The 18,576-nt window shown below is 39.5% G+C and overlaps 1 protein-coding gene and 1 pseudogene across 1 annotated transcript; both read left to right on the top strand.

Moving 5' to 3' along the window:
* The first annotated feature begins 13,220 nt into the window (after positions 1 to 13,220).
* On the top strand, positions 13,221 to 14,287 carry LOC147634670 (uncharacterized). The gene is made up of 2 exons (XM_086803397.1): positions 13,221 to 13,320; positions 13,624 to 14,287. The coding sequence occupies exon 2, from the start codon at positions 13,639 to 13,641 to the stop codon at positions 14,062 to 14,064; it is 426 nt and encodes a 141-aa protein (XP_086659523.1). The 5' UTR covers positions 13,221 to 13,320; positions 13,624 to 13,638; the 3' UTR covers positions 14,065 to 14,287.
* A 3,486-nt stretch (positions 14,288 to 17,773) lies between these two features.
* LOC147634669 (uncharacterized) lies at positions 17,774 to 18,167 on the top strand (annotated as a pseudogene).
* The last annotated feature ends 409 nt before the right edge of the window (positions 18,168 to 18,576 follow it).

Below are 18,576 nucleotides of genomic sequence, written 5' to 3'. Positions count from 1 at the left end.
AAAAAAACAAGTGGGTGGGGGTTACAGCTAAAGTAACCTCTAATTTCCATTTCAAAAAGCCATGATGCTATATTAAATGAAAAGTCTCTTTGACAATAAATACTTACAAAGAAAAAATTCAAAAATTCAAAATGTTTGTCTGGTCTATTGAGTTTGATGCTAAGCTTAATGGATGGAGATGTCTCTTTATTAAAATACAAAAGATTGAATTGAAAAGTATATAATGTCTAATCAAAGGAGTACTTACAAATGATTTCATACATTCGAGAATTACATTAATAATTAGAACTTTATAGCATTCACATTATCAACTCTAGTTCAAAAAAGGGCTACTTGACCTTTGTTTCGAGTTTAAATGTATAGAAAATTTACTGAACATAACTTTAGATTGTAGATACTCTCATGAAGAGAGATTATTTCTTTGAAAAAACATACTATATAAGCTTTAAGTTTGGAAAAATTAGTGAAGAGCAATAACATGATGGAAGAGTGATGAAGAGCTATTTTTACGAGTGAAGAGATATAACACGATTATGAATATAATATTTAATTTATTGGTTTAACCTATAAATGTTATTTCCATTTAAAGTTTATATAAGTATATTAGCTTTATTAAAATAATAATTTTTTGGTCATAGTGGTCGTGCTTAAATAAAACTAATCATCTTTAAATTTGATTAATCGGAGCCTGCTTCTATACATTTTCAATAGGCATAAGAAAAGAAATTCACAACACTCAAAGTAGATTGATGAGAATGAGCGAAGTACAGGTGAAGCAACATGATAAAGTTACACACTCACTCATAAGAGTGTGTACACATACTCGGGGGGGAAAAGTCATAAAGTGGGAAAAAGTACCCCAGCCCATTATTAGCCTATGTCCATACATCACTACCACATAAATGGCTACAAATTTCCCCTGCAGTGAGATGATGTGAACACCACATTGTTGTGTGTAGAGACATTAGCTAAGCTAATCTCTCCTACATTACCTTGTGTAGAGACATAAGCCAGGCTAATCTCTCTTACACAGTGAGCCTCACATAATGATAAAACACCTTAATATGCTTTGTGAGAGTATGAACCACTGGGTTCCTTGCAATGGCCAATGCACTCTTGCTGCTGTTAGTGAAGATGGAGGTGTGGGATTGTTATCCACACCACCAACACCAAGCTCTACCAAAAGGCGTCCAAGCTATACACGCTCCATAATACCCTGTACTCAGCTTCACAGCTTAAAGTGGCCACCATTGGCTACTTCTTTGCTGAGCCATGATTCTCCAATATGAAAGCGAAAGCCGCTAGTGACACTCGCATGTCATAAAATCTAGCCCACCCCTTTAACATAGAATAGCCCAAGGAAATTGTAAGTATCGAAATACTCACTTGGCAGTAACCTCTGCTTACTTTTGAGACTGTGGATAAAAACTTTCTCAATTGGAACACTCCAAATTGAATGTTTGACCTCATATTGCATAGATAAATGAGGCACCCAAATGCCTACATCATCAAGTGATTTACCTACATCTTGAAGACCAGACCTAGCACCTGTCTCTAGTAACATAGCAACATGCTTACAATCTTTAAGACCAAACCATGTAAGCAGTCTATGTATGTTGATTATAACAACACACTAACCATCATCATGTTGCATAAACTACATACCCAAATAATAATACAATGAGCCCAACTCTATTCTCTCAACAAATGACACATGTAATTCAGCCTTGAAGGCTGAGATCTTCTCCTCATTACGGAATGTGAGCATCATGTCACCAATGTAGTAAAAATGATGACCAATAAACAATTCTTACTCTTCTTTACATAGATACGCTTAGTTAAACTGTTGCAAAAACTATTTACACCAAGTATGCATTTTTCTTTTTAAAGGGAGCCTACTTAAGGCCATATAAATATTTTCTTAACATGTATACTCTAGACTTCAATCCTTTATGAAAAAAACCATTGCCCATTGCCTTACACTGAACGTGTGCTTGACAGGGTAGTAGAAAAAGAAACTTAAGAAGCTTATAGCTTCTTAGATGGATTTTCATGATACAACCAAGTATTCACAGATCCCAAGGTTCAACATAAAATTGCATTCACTATAAAAGACAAGACATTTGCATATAAAGAAATGACATTTAGATTTATAAACATGCTAGCTACGTTTCAACAACTGATGTCCATCGCTTTCTTACATAAACTCTTAAAGGTCTTCATGGACAACCTTTGTGTGAACTCAAAGTTGGGAAGAGATCATATCCCTCATCTACGATTCAGAGGTGCTGATACTATAGGCTATGCCTAACCTAGAAAAGTGTAAATTCATAATTAGGCATGGTAGAATCCTAAGGCATGTGGTGTCCAAAAATGGGGTCACAAACTGATGAAGGAAAGACTTGAGTTATTTTAGAACTCAAGAGATCTGAAAACCCAAAGGCTATCTAAAGGTTTATCAGGTACACGTGATATTAAGATTCATATTTATGTACTATGTAGAAATTACCAAACCTCTATATGCCTAGTTGGCATGTTTCCACAAGCTAAAGCAAGCTTTGATCTTAGCTCCAATTTTGAGAGCACCAAGATGGGATATTGTCTTCCATGTACACATTAATGCATTGACTTATGCTTTAGGATGCATATTAACTTAACCAAGAGAAAAGAACATGGATTTCCTAGTTTGCTATGCTAATAAATAGTTAAACGAGCCACAAAAGAACTATACAACCACAAAGAGAGAAGGATTACCGATGGTTTAAGCAATGAAGAAGTTTCCCCATTCTCTTTTGGCAAATGAGTTTATATTTTATGTTGACCATCAATCCTTACTCTATCTAGTGAATAAACCATGCACCACATAAGTGACTGAGAGACTCATTTATCAGTGAGAAATCCTTTCTTCCACTGTGGACAGAGTTTCCTGTCGAGAATAGCCCATGGACCCTTATTGAGTATTTTTGCACCGCATGTTTTATGTATCCAGATGCATCCCTCGCCTATATCACACGGACATGCATTAGGCATCTTCATATTGTTAAGACTCTTGCATTGACACCGAGCCAGGGATGAAGAAACCACAAAAAAGAAAAATCACTGCTAACAAGTTTCAGATCACCAATCCAAATCCATACCAGCGATCCCAAATTTTGGATCACCACCAAACTTCTGATCGCCAATCCCAAAATCTAAACTTTTGATCGTCGATCCCAATTTGTTTTGGATTGCTAATTTTGACTTTGGTCGATCCTAACTCTACAGATTGTCTTTTTCAGATCGCCATCTTAACTTTGGTCGATCCTAACTCTATAGATTGTCTTTTTCATATCGCCATCTTAGAGCTCATGGGCTCCCCTTCACCTTTAATGGTAATTGTCTTATCTCGTAAGGGTGTAATCTTGTTTAGGTGAGCTTCCCACTCTCTTAGTGAAGCCAATGAAGATCTGCCTCCATGGGAAGAAGATACTTCTAGGCTTTTTATGTAGTTTTCTCCTTCTTGACTGAGTGATTATGGGTAATGTAGAAGTTTCTTCTTATGTGGAGGAGTCCTCGCAAGATGACTTACTAGCTACTCCTTGTTCTGTGGAGGAGTCATCATTACAAGTTAATTCTTTTATGGAGGATTCATTGCAAGATGAATTACTAGTTACGCTTGGTTCAAAATCATTATTTTTTCCCACAAAAGGGATAATGCACACTAAGCATAAACATAAGGGTTATTCCTATCCCTGTCTAGTCTTGCAACCTTGTTCCAAGCTTCTATGGGGGGAGAGTGTCCACGATTGTCAAGACATGAACCCAATCCTCATAGTCATTAGGGTGCTTTAGAGGAGGTTCATAATCCTGGTACTCATCTTTACTATCCAATAACTTGTTGCAACACTTATCAAATGTTGACTGAAGAGTCCAAATAGTTGTGTCAAACGCATTGGTGAGAATGCCTTGACCATGGGATGTGACTGAGGGGATGAGTCTTCCATGTTTTCAAGGACTGGTGTGATTATGAACCAGTCTTGCTTCTCTCATGTAAGGTCTTATGAGGATCATGGCATCTAGAAATCCATCACCACAAATGTGTGGTGGAAACTTAGTTTAAAGTTCTTAATCTTTGCATCTTATAGGACACCTAAGGGTTTGGTTGTATTCTTGTCAGCAAAATTGGCCACGATGCTGGTGCCTACTAGTGGTGGGCTTCCCAAGTTCTCTCATGTAAGGTCTTATGAGGATCATGGCATCTAGAAATCCATCACCACAAATGTGTGGTGGAAACTTAGTTTAAAGTTCTTAATCTTTGCATCTTATAGGACACCTAAGGGTTTGGTTGTATTCTTTGTCAGCAAAATTGGCCACAATGCTGGTGCCTACTAGTGGTGGGCTTCCCAAGTTCTCTCCTAACAATCCTTTGGTGATTACATAGACCATCATTCCTTTAAACGATAGGTAACACAACGTTCACTTTCTCACTTTCAAAGTAGTGTCCCAGCTTGTTGCTTGTTCATGGGCACTTTTTGGCTATTCTTTGGTTTGGGTTATGGAAAGAGAGTACTCTTATGTGGGCCAACTCATCCTTCTCCTCTTCAGGCTTAGGTGTTATGTTATGTAGGCTCCCATTTATTTATTCAGGTAAGCCTCTCTAAAGATGATAATTCCCTTGTAAAAGAGAACTCATTAGTACGACTCAAACTTTTTAGGAAAAGAAGGTTGTAAGGCCTACTATGTCCCATAGGTGATATTAGCCCTCACTTTGTTTGTACTCGCTCAGAGGTGGGCTTGGACTTGCCAAAGTGTAAGGGATGTGCACTGATACTTCCTTGGGAGGCCGTGTCTTTGAAGGGGATGAAATAAAGCTATCACCAATCACTCATAGAAAATATTAGGGTGACTATGATAACCCATGGAAGGCTACCTTTCACCTCCCACTTTGTCCTCCCTCTCATGGTTTCTAGCAATGTCGGGCTTGGTTGAATTGGTTCTAGAGGCGAAGGCTCTAGAAATGGATTAATCCCTTTTGAGAATGGTCATAGGTTTGGTCAAGGCCTTAGGCATGCTGTGAGGTTATATGATCAGCTTTGGTATGGGGTTGGGGATCTTCTTCACAAGTTCTTAGGCTTGTTTTATTTTTTCTTCAAGGGTTAGGACACTCCTTGAGTTTCTTTGGAAGGTTTTTATAATCAATGGGATTCCTTTCTTTGGGAAGAGATAGTTTAAGTGGGAGATATCTCATGAATTCTACAAGGGAGGAGGCTTTAGAGCTCTCATCTCAACCACTTTAAATGGTCACAATGTCATTGTCCTTGACATCATGTATTACATTTTTGCTGCTCGTTAAGGTCTCTTCCAGGTCTTCTTATTTTGGACCTCTGGTTCTTGATTAGCCTTTTTGTAGGCTATTACAACTTTTGGGGCATGCACCTCAAGCTCTTTATTGCTTACTTTAAGGTTAAACCTCTTTAGATGCTTGCTTTAAGGTTAAAGCTTGACCTTGAGCTTTTTACCCATTTGTTGGTAGCCTTCAAGTTTAGATGCTTGCTTTAAGGTTAAAGCTTGAGATTTCTACCTATTTGTTGGTAGCCTTCAAGGTTTTTTGGGATCTTTCTATGTTTTTCAATTAATATTTGATGTCTTCTTCTTTTGTACCTCTTGTTCTTGAATAGCCTTTTTAGGGGCTATTGTTGTACCTTTAACGAGATATTGCAAATTTCGGGACATGTATCTCAAGCTCTTTAGTTTCTTTCTTCAAGGTTGAAGCTTGAGCTTTCTCTTTTATTAGCAGCCTTTGATCCATGTTCCCTTTGGCTGTTGCCCTCATCTTGGCTTGGAGCCTTCTATGAGAGAGGGACTGTATAAATAAGGCCTCCTTGTACACATATAGTTAGGAAGTTAATGTAGAAAATCAAAGTGTGATGTGTTTGTAATGATAAATTTTGCCTAGAGCTAAGGATAGAAAATAAAGTGTAATAAGGTTTATTTGTATAGTTCATAAAAGTGATTTAAAGAGGTGCACTTGTATGCACATGTAGGGTGATGTGAAAGGTCATGGGTTTCACATGAAATGGAGATAACCACCAACTACCTCTATATTCATAATGTAATAGTGTTCTTCTCAATGCAATAATCTATAATCGTTTCTTCTTCTCTAATTTTTTGTCTATGCATCATAATGTAAGAGAAAGGATAAGAGTGAGGCCCCCAAGGATAGAAAATTAAATGCAATAAGGTTCAATCCTATGGTTCCTAAGTGATATGAAGATGCACTTTTATGCACGTGTATGGTGATGTAAAAGGTCATGGGTTTCACATGAAAGGGTGATAACCTCTACATTAATAATGTAAACATGTTCTTCTTAATGCAATTATCAATAATTATGCATCCCCTCTCTTATTGTTTACCTATGGATCATGTTGCCATGTGTGTGTGTGTGTGTGTGTGTGTGTGTGTGTGTGTGTGTGTGTGTGTGAGAGAGAGAGAGAGAGAGAGAGAGAGAGGGGTGGGGGAGAGCCATTCTATTCATTTTTACCCAACTATTTGGTATCAGAGCCTATAAGCCGGATTTATAGTTTGTAGACCTACATATCTCACCATCAAAATCACCCAAAAAGGCTTTGTTAACCCCAGAAGCAACAAGGGAAACTACCTTCCATTGCTAGCACTACAAATTGAAGGTGGTTAATGAGTCCCCACACATGTAAGAGCAAAAGATGATCGTCAACATGAAGATTTGAAGTGCCATAGAGTGCTAAAAGCAGAACTAACAAAGTACTATCATCGTTATAGCAAAGTTCATAAGAAACGAAAAGCTTCTCTCTAAAAACAATAGAGCTTGCAACATCAATATGTTGTCATTGGTTTTTCTGAAAACATTTGTAACAAGTGGTGGAGATAAAATATAAGAAGAATTTTATGAATTCAAAACACTCAACTCGATGACTTAAACAACTAAATGATGGCATTGGGACTCTTTCCACATTTAGTCATAGTGCCTATTCACTCTTTTATATTAATTAAAATTTCTTCGGTGCAGTTTATTAATTTATTGAGATTTTATCATTAATTAATTAATGATAAAAAGGTTGTACCCTATCTCTAAGAGAGACACCTTGCTTTGCCTCTTGCGTGTAGTAGAAAACTCAGGCACTTCTTCTCCCCCCATCACCTCTCATGCAATGGAGAAAAAGATAGAGAGAGATACAAAGAGAGGTCTAAGCATGGAGAGAGGAAAATCTAGCACGTATATAAAAGAGACAACATAATGAGAGCCTAGCAGATCAAATGTTAGTGGGAGGGAGGGAAAGATTTCTCACATCCATGCATCTAGAAAAAATGAGAGAGAGAGAGAGAGAGAGAGAGAGAGAGAGAGAGAGAGAGAGAGAGAGAGAGAGAGAGAGAGAGAGAGAGAGAGAGAGAGAGAGAGAGGCCTTTGTGTTGTGCATGTATGCCACATATATTAATCAACAACTTGAACTAGGGGGACATGAGATAGAAGGCCATGCAAAGATTATAAAAGGGGAGAGTGGGAGAAGAGGATGGCAAAGTGTGGGCATCCTTGGTAGTTAATACACACGTGTCCTAGTATGACGACAATATTCATGTGTGTGCAGTATGCATGGGTGAGACGAAAGATGGTGGGTGATTGGGATCATCTTGACAAGGTGAGAGATGGAGGATGGGGAGATTGGGAAGCCATGGATGAGATGAAGAGGCTGAGGGAGCATCAAGAGGAAGACTGCATTGCTAATAGGTGTGGTAGGCAAGACGACTGGATAGTTGAATGCTTGCAAACCCAACAACTCCAAGAAAACTTCAAGCATGTTGGCAAGGTATGTGTCAATATCGCACTTGAGCTGGTTAGAAGATAGGTTGGCCTTTTCTCCATGTGTAGTGTAATTGTGTTATGTACTAGTGGGAAACTACCTAGTAAGGCTAAGCTAGGAAAATGGCTGCAAGACGGGGTATTCTATCTTGGCAAGGGTTTCTTCAACGGCTAGTTGGCCATCTCAATCAAAGGCCAGTCAGTCGTCTCGATCGCGCGCTGACTTGTTCTTCATTAAAGGCTAGTCGGTCCTCTTGGTCGCACTGACTTGCAAGGGCTCCTTTGTTTTTTGGGCACAAAGTTAATGCATGCAATTCCCTTTGACCCTTTCCTTTGATGTTAAATAGAAGTCTTAGGGAAGCATGTCCTGTAAGGGTGGATATAGTTGGGTGCATGTAATGCCCTTTGACCTTTCCTTTAAAGTCAACAGAAATCTTAGGGAAGCATGTCCTGTATGGGTGGATATAGTTGGGCTGCCACCTTGGCCGAGGCCTGTGTTGAAAGACGTGGCGAGGCGCATTGGGACCTATGTTATTCATGCGAAGGGACGATGATAACAACTGACATTCAAATAAGGTGTGCATTTCTTGGAACACTTTAGTGGAAACACCCAAAACAATAGAAATGAGCCTAGGAGAACTAGGAAAAATGGAACTGATGCTAAAATTTGGGGGCTTACTTCAAATGCAGAGGATTGGGGCACATAGCAAGAAACTATGGGTCGGAAAGAATGAATATGGATGATACTAGAACAAACGAAGAAGGCTCAAATGGGGGGAGCAAAGCTGGAACTACTAACCAATCAGGGTGACAAGGAGGACAAGGGAAAAGGGAAGATAACCATAGAATAAATAGAGCATGAAGAAAAATGTTGGACAAGGCTAAAAGACAAGTCTAAGGGGGGAGCAATCTGAGGCAAATCAAAGGTCAGGCGAGGAAAAACTTAACCAAAATTGGTGAAAAACGGGTGGGGGAGCAAATATATGGAAGGGCAGAGTCCTCTTGTATATTCCAATCCCCTCAACCCTCTTGGGGAGGATAGTGAAATTCCATTGGCAACAAGTAGACACTGTATGGAGGGAGATTCAAGCAACAAACAAGGAACAAAGGGAGAACTAGGGTGTGAAGAAGAGTTGGAGGTTGAGATGGTCCCAACTACTGTAACTATAGAATGACAAGATTAAGGGATGCACTTGGAATGTCAAGGGGTTCAAGTATAAGACAATTTTTTAAGACTTTTGGGGGTTGGTAAAATATTGGGATTTATCTATAATGGCTATCCAAGAGCATAATCTCTTTGGTATAGGAGTAGGGAGGAAGCCTAAAGCTTTAGAGACTAGGCAGTGTTGTATGGGGGTTTAAAAGCTAGATTCAGTGGGGTAATAACTATTATCAAGAAAAACCTAAAATCCAATATCATTGCTAATCAACAAAATTTTGGTTGTTGAAGTTTAGCTAGAAGAAGAGAGGATGCAGATCATTAATATTTATGGGGCTCACAACCATAAAATTAGAGGAGAGATGGAGTGGATTGCTAGATTGGATGCTCAATGTCCTTGTATTATGATGGGGGATTTTAACAAGGTTGAGAAGAAGATAGACAGGTGTAGGGGTAGTACAGTTTTGATGGGACAAGAGAAAAAGAAATGGGAACAACTGAGAGGAAGGATGGGGCTAATTGGCTGGGAAATAGGGCCATGGGGATCTGATCTGGGACATACTTACTTTAGCTTGCAATATTTTGGATCATCCTCTAGACTCGATAGGGTGTTCTTTAGTCATCAAGCCTCTTGGTTACCACATACATTCCTAGCTAAAGTTTAAACTTCCTCCGTGTTATCTAATCACATGCCTTTCATGTGGGGATGACAGATAGCTAATTTGGGGGAGGAGGAACTCGGAAAGTTCCCTGTGAGGAAATTAAGGGTGAACAACCTGCTCTACTGAAAGATGAACTATTTATTTTTCTTGCGAAAAAGGCTATTAGTAGGTTGAAGAATAAAGGGGAAAGGGAGGGGTCCTAGAGGAAGTTTGCTAATAAAATGCAAAGTATCATTAGAAGGGTGGGTAAATTAAGGGCCTTGTAGAGAAGGCATGAGATGAAATATTGGGGGAACCTAATGGAATCATTACACAAGAAGAGATAGAATGAAAACTTATCAAAGGGGGAGATTGACCAATATGTGGAATGCCAAGAGCATCTAAGGATGGAGGATGATAAGCTAGCTTAGGAAAGAGATACAGGGAACATGTAAGACCAGTTAGATACTTGTTTGGGTTGACCAAAGATAGTGGGAGCAAGGAACTACATGGTTAAGTTAGAGATGAGAGAGGCCATGAATTGAGAGATATCGATTAGATTGCTCCAAAATGAGTAGAATTATTAGGCACCACACTAAGCCTCAAGAGGATGATTCACATGATAGGTTTTAGGCAGAAACAAAGCTATTAGATCTGGTCAAGAAAGGCATACAAATTGATAGATCCAAGTGGCTAGAGAGGGATATTGAGATGGATGAATGCTGGGAGGCTCGGCAAAAACTGGGTAAGGAGAAGTCCCTAGGATGGGATGGACTATCAGCAGAAATTTTAATAGCCTTCTGGGACTCTCTGAAGGATTGGGTATGGTTCACTTACAAAAAGGCTTTTGCCACAGGAAGCATGGACGATGATCAGAGGTAGAGAATGGTTAAACTAATTCCTAAACAGACTGCTTGTAGCAACTTTCACTGGAGGCCTATTAATCTCCTTACTGTAGTGTATAAAATTATTGCCAAAGTGATAGCACTGAGGATTAGCCCATCTTTGCAAGAGGTGATTTCCAACAAAACAACATGGATTCATTAAAAGAATCTATCTATATATGATAACATTTTTTCAACATTGATAAGAAAGGAAATTGCTTAAAGGACTAGCCAAGAATGTGTTATCCTTCAACTTGATCTAGAGGAAGCCTATGATAGAGTACATTGGCCTTTTGTAGTAAAAGAGTATTGGAGAAATTGGGTTTTGGGAATAGAATTGCCACATGTATCTATACTTACGCCTGGAGCTTTCTTTAAGATGCTGAACTCAATGGGAGATTGGTTGGGGGATTTGAGATTAAAAGATCAGTAAAGCAGGGTTGTCCTTTGGCCCCTCTGTTATTTGCTGTGGCCTCTCACCCTCTCCTTGTAACTCTAGAGGATGCTACAGAAAGAGGAATAATATCTGGACTGAAACTTAAGAATGGGGAGCATATGATAATTCAATGCTTTGTTGATGATTCCTTGTGCTATTCTTGAAAGCTGAGAATGAGAATGTGTGGAATGCCCTACAGGTAGTGTAGCTGTTTGCTAAGGACACTAGCTCCAAATGCGGCATTCATAAATCTAGGATCATTAGCTTAACAGAGGAGGACAATTTTGATATGAAAAGATGGGGGTGTGAAGTCATCAAAGGATGACAAATCATTAGATACCTGGCCCTTGGGGGTGGGAGTTACTAACAAGGATTTAACTAAATGGGCTATTGAAAGATTTTATGGTAAGCTTAAAAAATGGGTAGGGGTTAGAGTGTCATTTCATGATGACAAGTTGGCCATTATCAACATAGTTTTGAATGCCTACATTATGTTCCTCTATCTTGTGATTGAATTTAGAAAATGCCATTGGAAAAAGGATTATTGCCCCAATTAGAGATTTTATCTAGAGAAATTGTAAAGATTGCAAGATGGTACCTACATGGCTAGCTTGGAACCAAGTTAGCATGCCTAAAGAAATAGGGGGACTGGGGGTTTTGCATTTGCCTACTCATGCAAAGGCTAGGATTGCAATGAGCCTTCCAAAAATTTTGCATCAAGATGGTATCTGGGACCAGGATGCTCAGAGAGGTGGTGGAAGAATCTGAGGTACAACTTAAGGGCAAATGGGTGGGACTGGATTAGAAGGAAAAGGTGATGTCTTCCCCCCCCCCCCCCCCCCCCCCCCCCGCGCCCCTAAAAATATCCAACTCTCCCTTTTGCAGATTTTTATGCTTCAATTGGAAAGAGGTGATGGGTTTGATCGAATGGGATGGGTGCACTAGAGCCTCTGGGAACTCCTTCTTCAATTTGAATGTCTACTGGACTAAGAGATATAATCCCCCCCCCCCCCCCCGCGGCCGTGGCCCACCAACTCAATGTTATAACATCTAGAAGATTAAATAACTTGGGCATAAGAAGACTAGGGGATCTATGGAATTATGCACTGGTAGGTTGGAAAGATCTACATCATATTGAAAAAGATTTTAGAATTTAGCAAAATGAGATGGGGGTGCTGAACTCTGTGCTAGAAGAGTTTGAGAAAGGCTGGACTTCTATTGCCTTTAATGGAAATTCCTGGATACATGACTGGACCTAGTTTAATGGGGCCAAATTAGATAAAATAACCACTAAAGCTATATATGAGCAGATAAGCAAGGCGACATTATTGTTAGATACTGCAATAGGATTTGGAAAGTCAGTTGGGGATTTAGCATGTGGAAAAAGAGATGGAGCTTAATTTTGGGAGTCCCATGTCCTAAGAAAATCTCAAATATTTCTCTGGAGAGTATGTCTGTTGGCCTTGCCTCTTGGGTTCAAATTACTTCAAAGAAACTTTACTGTTGGGAATTTGTCCCTAGATGTGAAACAATCATTGAAGAGGGGAAGCATGCTTTCGGGGACTACCTTGCAATTAGAGGGTTTTGGAGCAAATTCGGCAAGTGGCTGGGTTAGAGCTTAGGAACTAAGGAGTCATGGGGTGACTGGCTATTAGGAAGGGTAATGAGTGGGATAGATGGCACTAATTAAAAATCCTATGGGAAAAAGACCTGTAGTAAAGATTTGGACCAAGGGGGATTAATTTGAAGAACAAACTCCAAAGGGCTTCACTTCAGAAATCCTTCTGATTGCATGAATGCAGCTAGGCTTTCACTTAGTATATGGGGAGAATCTTCATTTGTTTGGAAGGATGAGAGTTGGGACTTGATATGTGATCTTCTCAACAAAGGACGGGGAATGCTAGGGCTATGGGGATGTTGTAAGAGGATCTTTTTGTAAAGGACAATTGTTTATAAATACATAACAATTATTGTTCCCCCCCAAAAAAGGCGGCCATGCAATTTCTTAAATCATTATCATGACATAAATCTTCCAAATCTTGGGTGTAGAGGTCAGAAACCTTAACAAAAACCTAAGGTCCAACAAATTTTTAATGTACAAATAAACTAATTAATCCCAAAAAACGATGTTGGTATCTATTCAAATCTTGATATGATGTGTGTGAAAACGCCAAACCCCGTTTTGAACAAATGGCATAGATAGGAGCCCAAAAAGAACATATGGCTACGGAGCCCACCAACCTCGGAGTGTCCTCCCCTGCCGGCAAGTCTTTTGTAGCACTAGGGAGGTGGGGGTATACATAAAAGGGCCCTCTGTCATCGTTTTCTTGAGCTTCCATACTTGTGCGGCTGGCTTCTCAAATCTAAGTACGTGGGCACAGCACAGGTAAAGCTTGTCTTGATAATGCTAGAGGTTATTGCTGAATACATTCGGTACGACCTTACGTACGTGTGTGTGTGTGTGTGTGTGTGTGTGGGGGGGGGGGTGTGGGTGCGTGCACGATAATTTGGATCCTTTATTATTATAGCTGTGCGTATGTGTATGAGAGAGAGAGAGATGAGACATTACGCTAGTGTTGACATGAGTCGTGTGTGTGTGTGTGTGTGTGAGAGAGAGAGAGAGAGAGAGAGAGAGAGAGATATGCGACCTTACCCTAATGTGACATGACTTTGCGACCCGCTGTCGTAGTTTGCAGAAAAAGGGATGGAGACGCAGGTGCCGGCGGAGAGGCAGGGAGCCGTGGTGTACACGGGGCACGAGGAGGCGCTGAAGCAGGCGGTGGCGCTGCTGAAGGAGAGCGGGCTGCCGGAGGGGCTGCTGCCGCTGGAGGAGGTGGTGGAGATGGGTTACGTGAAGGAGACGGGGTACATGTGGATCCAGCAGAAGAAGAAGGTGGAGCACGACTTCAAGATGGTGAAGAAGCTGGTGAGCTACGACGTGCAGATCACGGGCTTCGTGGAGGTCGGGCGCATCAAGAAGCTGAAAGGGGTGAAGGCCAAAGAGCTCATGCTGTGGCCACCCGTCGGCGAGATCACCGTCGACAAGGTGGCCGCCGACAAAATTCACTTCAAGAGCTTCGCCGGAATCACCAAGACGTTCCCCGTCGTCGCTTTCGCAGCCGGGCAGTAAAGGCTTTCTAGCCAGTCGATTTAATGACCTTCGAAAACGTGCGTAATAGATGCTTGTTTTCAATAAGCGAGTAACTCTCAACCTTAAAATTTAGCATTTTGAATGCTCTAATCTCTCTTCGCCCCTACCTCTATAAAATGACACCTCAATTAGCAAGATCTCATAAATTATTGTATTCCTCTTTCATTTGTGTAATTATATATATCTCTTTTTGAGTTCTCAAGTACCTTACATCTTTTTTTAGGTCAATTGTTACGTCCATGTGATACCTTATAGCTTGATACTTACCTTTAATTCATCATGATTATCTAGCAAGAAACCATATAGGAAAAATTATTTTAGTTAGATATTGGTCTTCCAAGAATTAAATGATCATTTTGTATTCTTTACATTATTACAAGCAATAACATTTGGTAGCACTAACGCTCTCCATTATTGTTATGTTTAATGTTGCTTTACTTATTTGCTTGATTTTTTCATTATGTGGAGTAACTTGGTTGCAAATATTAACCTCTACATTGAGTTGGGATTTGTGATCCATGAGGTACCTTGAATCACTTATGCCATGGATTAAATAATTATTCATTCTTGTCAAATACATCTCGGTTGGTTGATAGTAATGGTGCTTAAGTTTGTAATAAAGAATTCTATCCTAAAGTTGGGAGAATTAAGGCTTGCAATTTAACAAATATCACCAAAGTGAATGCTCCATAATTTTTTCTTCTAAATTGTATGAATATTCCTTGAATAAAGGCTATTAAGTTCATATGGCTTTGGAGTAGCAATGCTACATTATTTAGTATTGGTGAAGTTATTTTGGTGCTCCATTTGGGTATCTTGATTTGATACTTGTTCAATGTTTAATACATTCTTCTTATACCTTACAATCTTTTTGCAATGGTTCTTGGCTCATTCAATAGCTTACTTTGAACCTCATTGACATACTAAAGTCAATCAAACAAATCTTCTAGAAACTTGATATCATATCATTTGCGGTTTCCCTCTATTGAGCATGTTTCACCCCTTTTTGGCACTAGAGATTGCGCTTTGGGTGGGTGTGAAGGTTAACAAAAAGTGATAAACACCACTTGCCCTCATCGTTATGATAATCTCTCCTTCATTCTTCCACCATGACTCTTTCTCCTTGATTGTAGAATCCATTCTATTACAATAAGTAAACTTGATAGAAATTTACCATTTCTCCAAAAGAAATCTCTAATGGGACCCACTATCTTTTTCTAGTGACACTTCCCAAATTCAAGCACACACCATCAACATCCTCATACACCCTACTTAGCTCACATGTCTACTTAAAGTAATCAATGTATCTTCTTAAATTAGCCCTTCCATTGAACTTAACCATTATTGTTAAATTTAGTCTCTTACCTTACTGATACATGCACCTTGGAGACTTTGCCAAAAAGGGCCGCATGTTGAACTTTCATTTGTGTGTATTCCAGATTTACTATGTGTCCTCTCCTTGTTGTCACACCAAAGAAATCCTTATTGCTAATGTAGTGTGAGACGAGAGCTTTTCTTATCTTGATCTAGAAGCACAAAAAGGCCATGTCCACTTTGCTCCAATCCCTTAAGAGGTGGATCGAAGAAAATCTAAGTAGAATCACTCCTAGATATGCTAGCACCCTTTAACATAAGGAATAAATAATAAATGCAAGAGAAGAGGGACGATAATAGAGAGCTCACAAGTCTTCATTTACAATGGGATATGAATATCCATTTCTTAATGTCAAAATTGAGCTATGTACAAGGATCTTCTATTAAAACACTTCATGCTTAATATATAAATATTCAAATGAGGAGAAGGTATGCTAGCTCTACTAGCTTTTCTTCATGACATCTCCCTTGTTATCACATGAAAGAGCTCCTCCTTTGTTGATGGGGGTGTGAAGAGAGAATCTATCTTGCCTTCTTGATGGAAGCAAGAAAAGGTCATCACTTGGCTCTAACCACTCTGGAGAGGTGGATGGAAGAAACTCTACGTAGAAAGGAAAACCTATTATTATCATTTTCATCAACACAAGGCATGAATCAAACCACAATATGCAAAAGGTGGATGGAAGAAACTTTAAGTAGAAAGAAATCCCAATAAGTATCACCTCTAGATATGCTAACATCCATCAACACAAGGCATGAATCAAACCACTATATGCAAGAGAGAAGAAGGTAGACAATAGAGAGCTCACAAGCCTTGATTCACTACAAGGAATGATTATCTGTTGCTTAATGTCAAAATTTATCTATATACAAGGAGATTCTATTCACACTTACTCATCTAGCTTTCAAAATGTACATCTTTAAATTCCTAGAGTTCACCATATTTTTCTATCAAGCACAAAGCAAGGCCACTTTTTTATAGATGCTTGTGACCATATTAAAAAAGACAAGCATGTATTACAAAATATGACACATGCACCTTGTAAGAAGAGGAATAGGCGAGGTAATCACTATAAGGAGGAGGCTCTAGTGGGTAGCTGAAGAAACACTATGGGCCCCTTAGAAAGTGTCGATAAGAATGTTGTATCTAGCATGTCACAAAGAGACATTTTTAGCAACACTTTTAGTGTCACTAAGTGATAGTATTTAAGTGAATCCTTTGTAATATAGTACCATCTAAAGTGTCTCTTTGCGACTCATTTCTTGTGTTGCTAAGTGACTCACTGGATTCAATCATTTTTATATGTGATGTAGCTTGTAATATTCTGTCTCTCTATCTCTCTCTCTCTCTCTCTCTCTCTCTCTCTCTCTCACACACACACACACACACACACACATGCACACACACACACACGCATGCACACACACACACACGCACACAATTATCTCTCTCTCTTTCTCACTTGCATAATCATTCTCACTCTCTTATCACGCTATCATTGATCTATGATCGTGTGCAATATGACATATGTATATGCATGTATTCGCAATGTGTGCAGCCAAATGCTTGCATTGACGATTACTCTCCATGGAGGTTGTCTTATCATTCTTATTAATTCTATGTATTTAATTGGTTATAAGATCAAAAAAATTTAAGTACGTGTAAATATACATGTTTCTTCTATTAGAGTTTGTTAATACAAATAATAGAATGTACCTACAAACAAAATTCATAAAAAGGTATAAACACAAAACCACACTGATTATGTGTATATATATAAATGATAATAAAGTATATAACATCCGTCTATGACTAAGTAGTGACCAAAATTAAAAATATATAAGCTATACTAGTGCATACTTATGGCATGAATACATGGCCATGTACAAAGATAATAATGGATACATCTGCACTCTCTCATCCTCCCTCTCTCTCTCTCTACATCCTTCTCATTTTTTAACAGAGTATACATAACTCATGTTTTGTGTACATATCCTTCGAGTCTAACACTACCTTCTATCCACACAATACAGAAAATGCCAATTCTTTATTGCTTTGTATGACATGTTGAGCACAAACATTCTTGAAACTCTCAATGATTATGGCAAAAACCCAACATGCATTGCTCTCGCAAAGCTTGTCTTGATAATGCTAGAGGTTATTGCTGAATACATTCGGTACGACCTTGTGTGCGCGCGTGCGCGCGTGTGTGTGTGCGTGTGTGTGTGAGAGAGTGAGAGAGAGAGAGAGAGAGAGAGAGAGATATGCGACCTGACCCTGATGTGACATGACTTTGCGACCCGCTGTCGTAGTTTGCAGAAAAAGGGATGGAGACGCAGGTGCCGGCGGAGAGGCAGGGAGCCGTGGTGTACACGGGGCACGAGGAGGCGCTGAAGCAGGCGGTGGCGCTGCTGAAGGAGAGCGGGCTGCCGGAGGGGCTGCTGCCGCTGGAGGAGGTGGTGGAGATGGGTTACGTGAAGGAGACGGGGTACATGTGGATCCAGCAGAAGAAGAAGGTGGAGCACGACTTCAAGATGGTGAAGAAGCTGGTGAGCTACGACGTGCGCGCATCAAGAAGCTGAAAGGGGTGAAGGCCAAAGAGCTCATGCTGTGGCCACCCGTCGGCGAGATCACCGTCGACAAGGTGGCCGCCGACAAAATTCACTTCAAGTCGTTCCCCGTCCCGGCTTTCGCAGCCGGGCAATAAAGGCATTACTTTCATCATCGAATGCAGCGATAGTTTTCTAGCCAGCTGATTTAATGACCTGCGTAATAGATGCTTGTTTTCAATAAGCGAGTAACTTTGAACCTTAAAATTTAGCATTTTGAATCCAAATCCTTTCTAATCTCTCTTCCCCCTACCTCTATAAAATGACACCTCTCAATATCAATTAGCAAGATCTCATGCATGATTGTATTCCTCTTTCATTTGTGTAAATCCTTGAAAACATTGTATACTTTATTGAATATTATATATATATATATATATATATATATATATATCTTTTTGAGTTTTGAAATACCTTGCATACTTTTTCAAGCCAATTGTTCCCCTTCATGTGATACTTGATAGCTTGATACTTACCTTTGATTCATCATGATTATCTAACAAGAAA

Source organism: Cibotium barometz, chromosome 10, assembly GCF_041138505.1.
Source record: "Cibotium barometz isolate CiBa-2024 chromosome 10, ASM4113850v1, whole genome shotgun sequence".
In the NCBI taxonomy this organism is placed as follows: Eukaryota; Viridiplantae; Streptophyta; class Polypodiopsida; order Cyatheales; family Cibotiaceae; genus Cibotium; species Cibotium barometz.
The sequence above is the reverse complement of the archived record's forward strand: the minus strand, read 5'-3'. Positions and strand labels throughout refer to the sequence as shown.

Coding starts and splice junctions, on each gene's coding strand:
- LOC147634670 (XM_086803397.1), top strand. CDS start 13,639: ATGGAGACGCAGGTGCCGGCGGAGAGGCAGGGAGCCGTGGTGTACACG.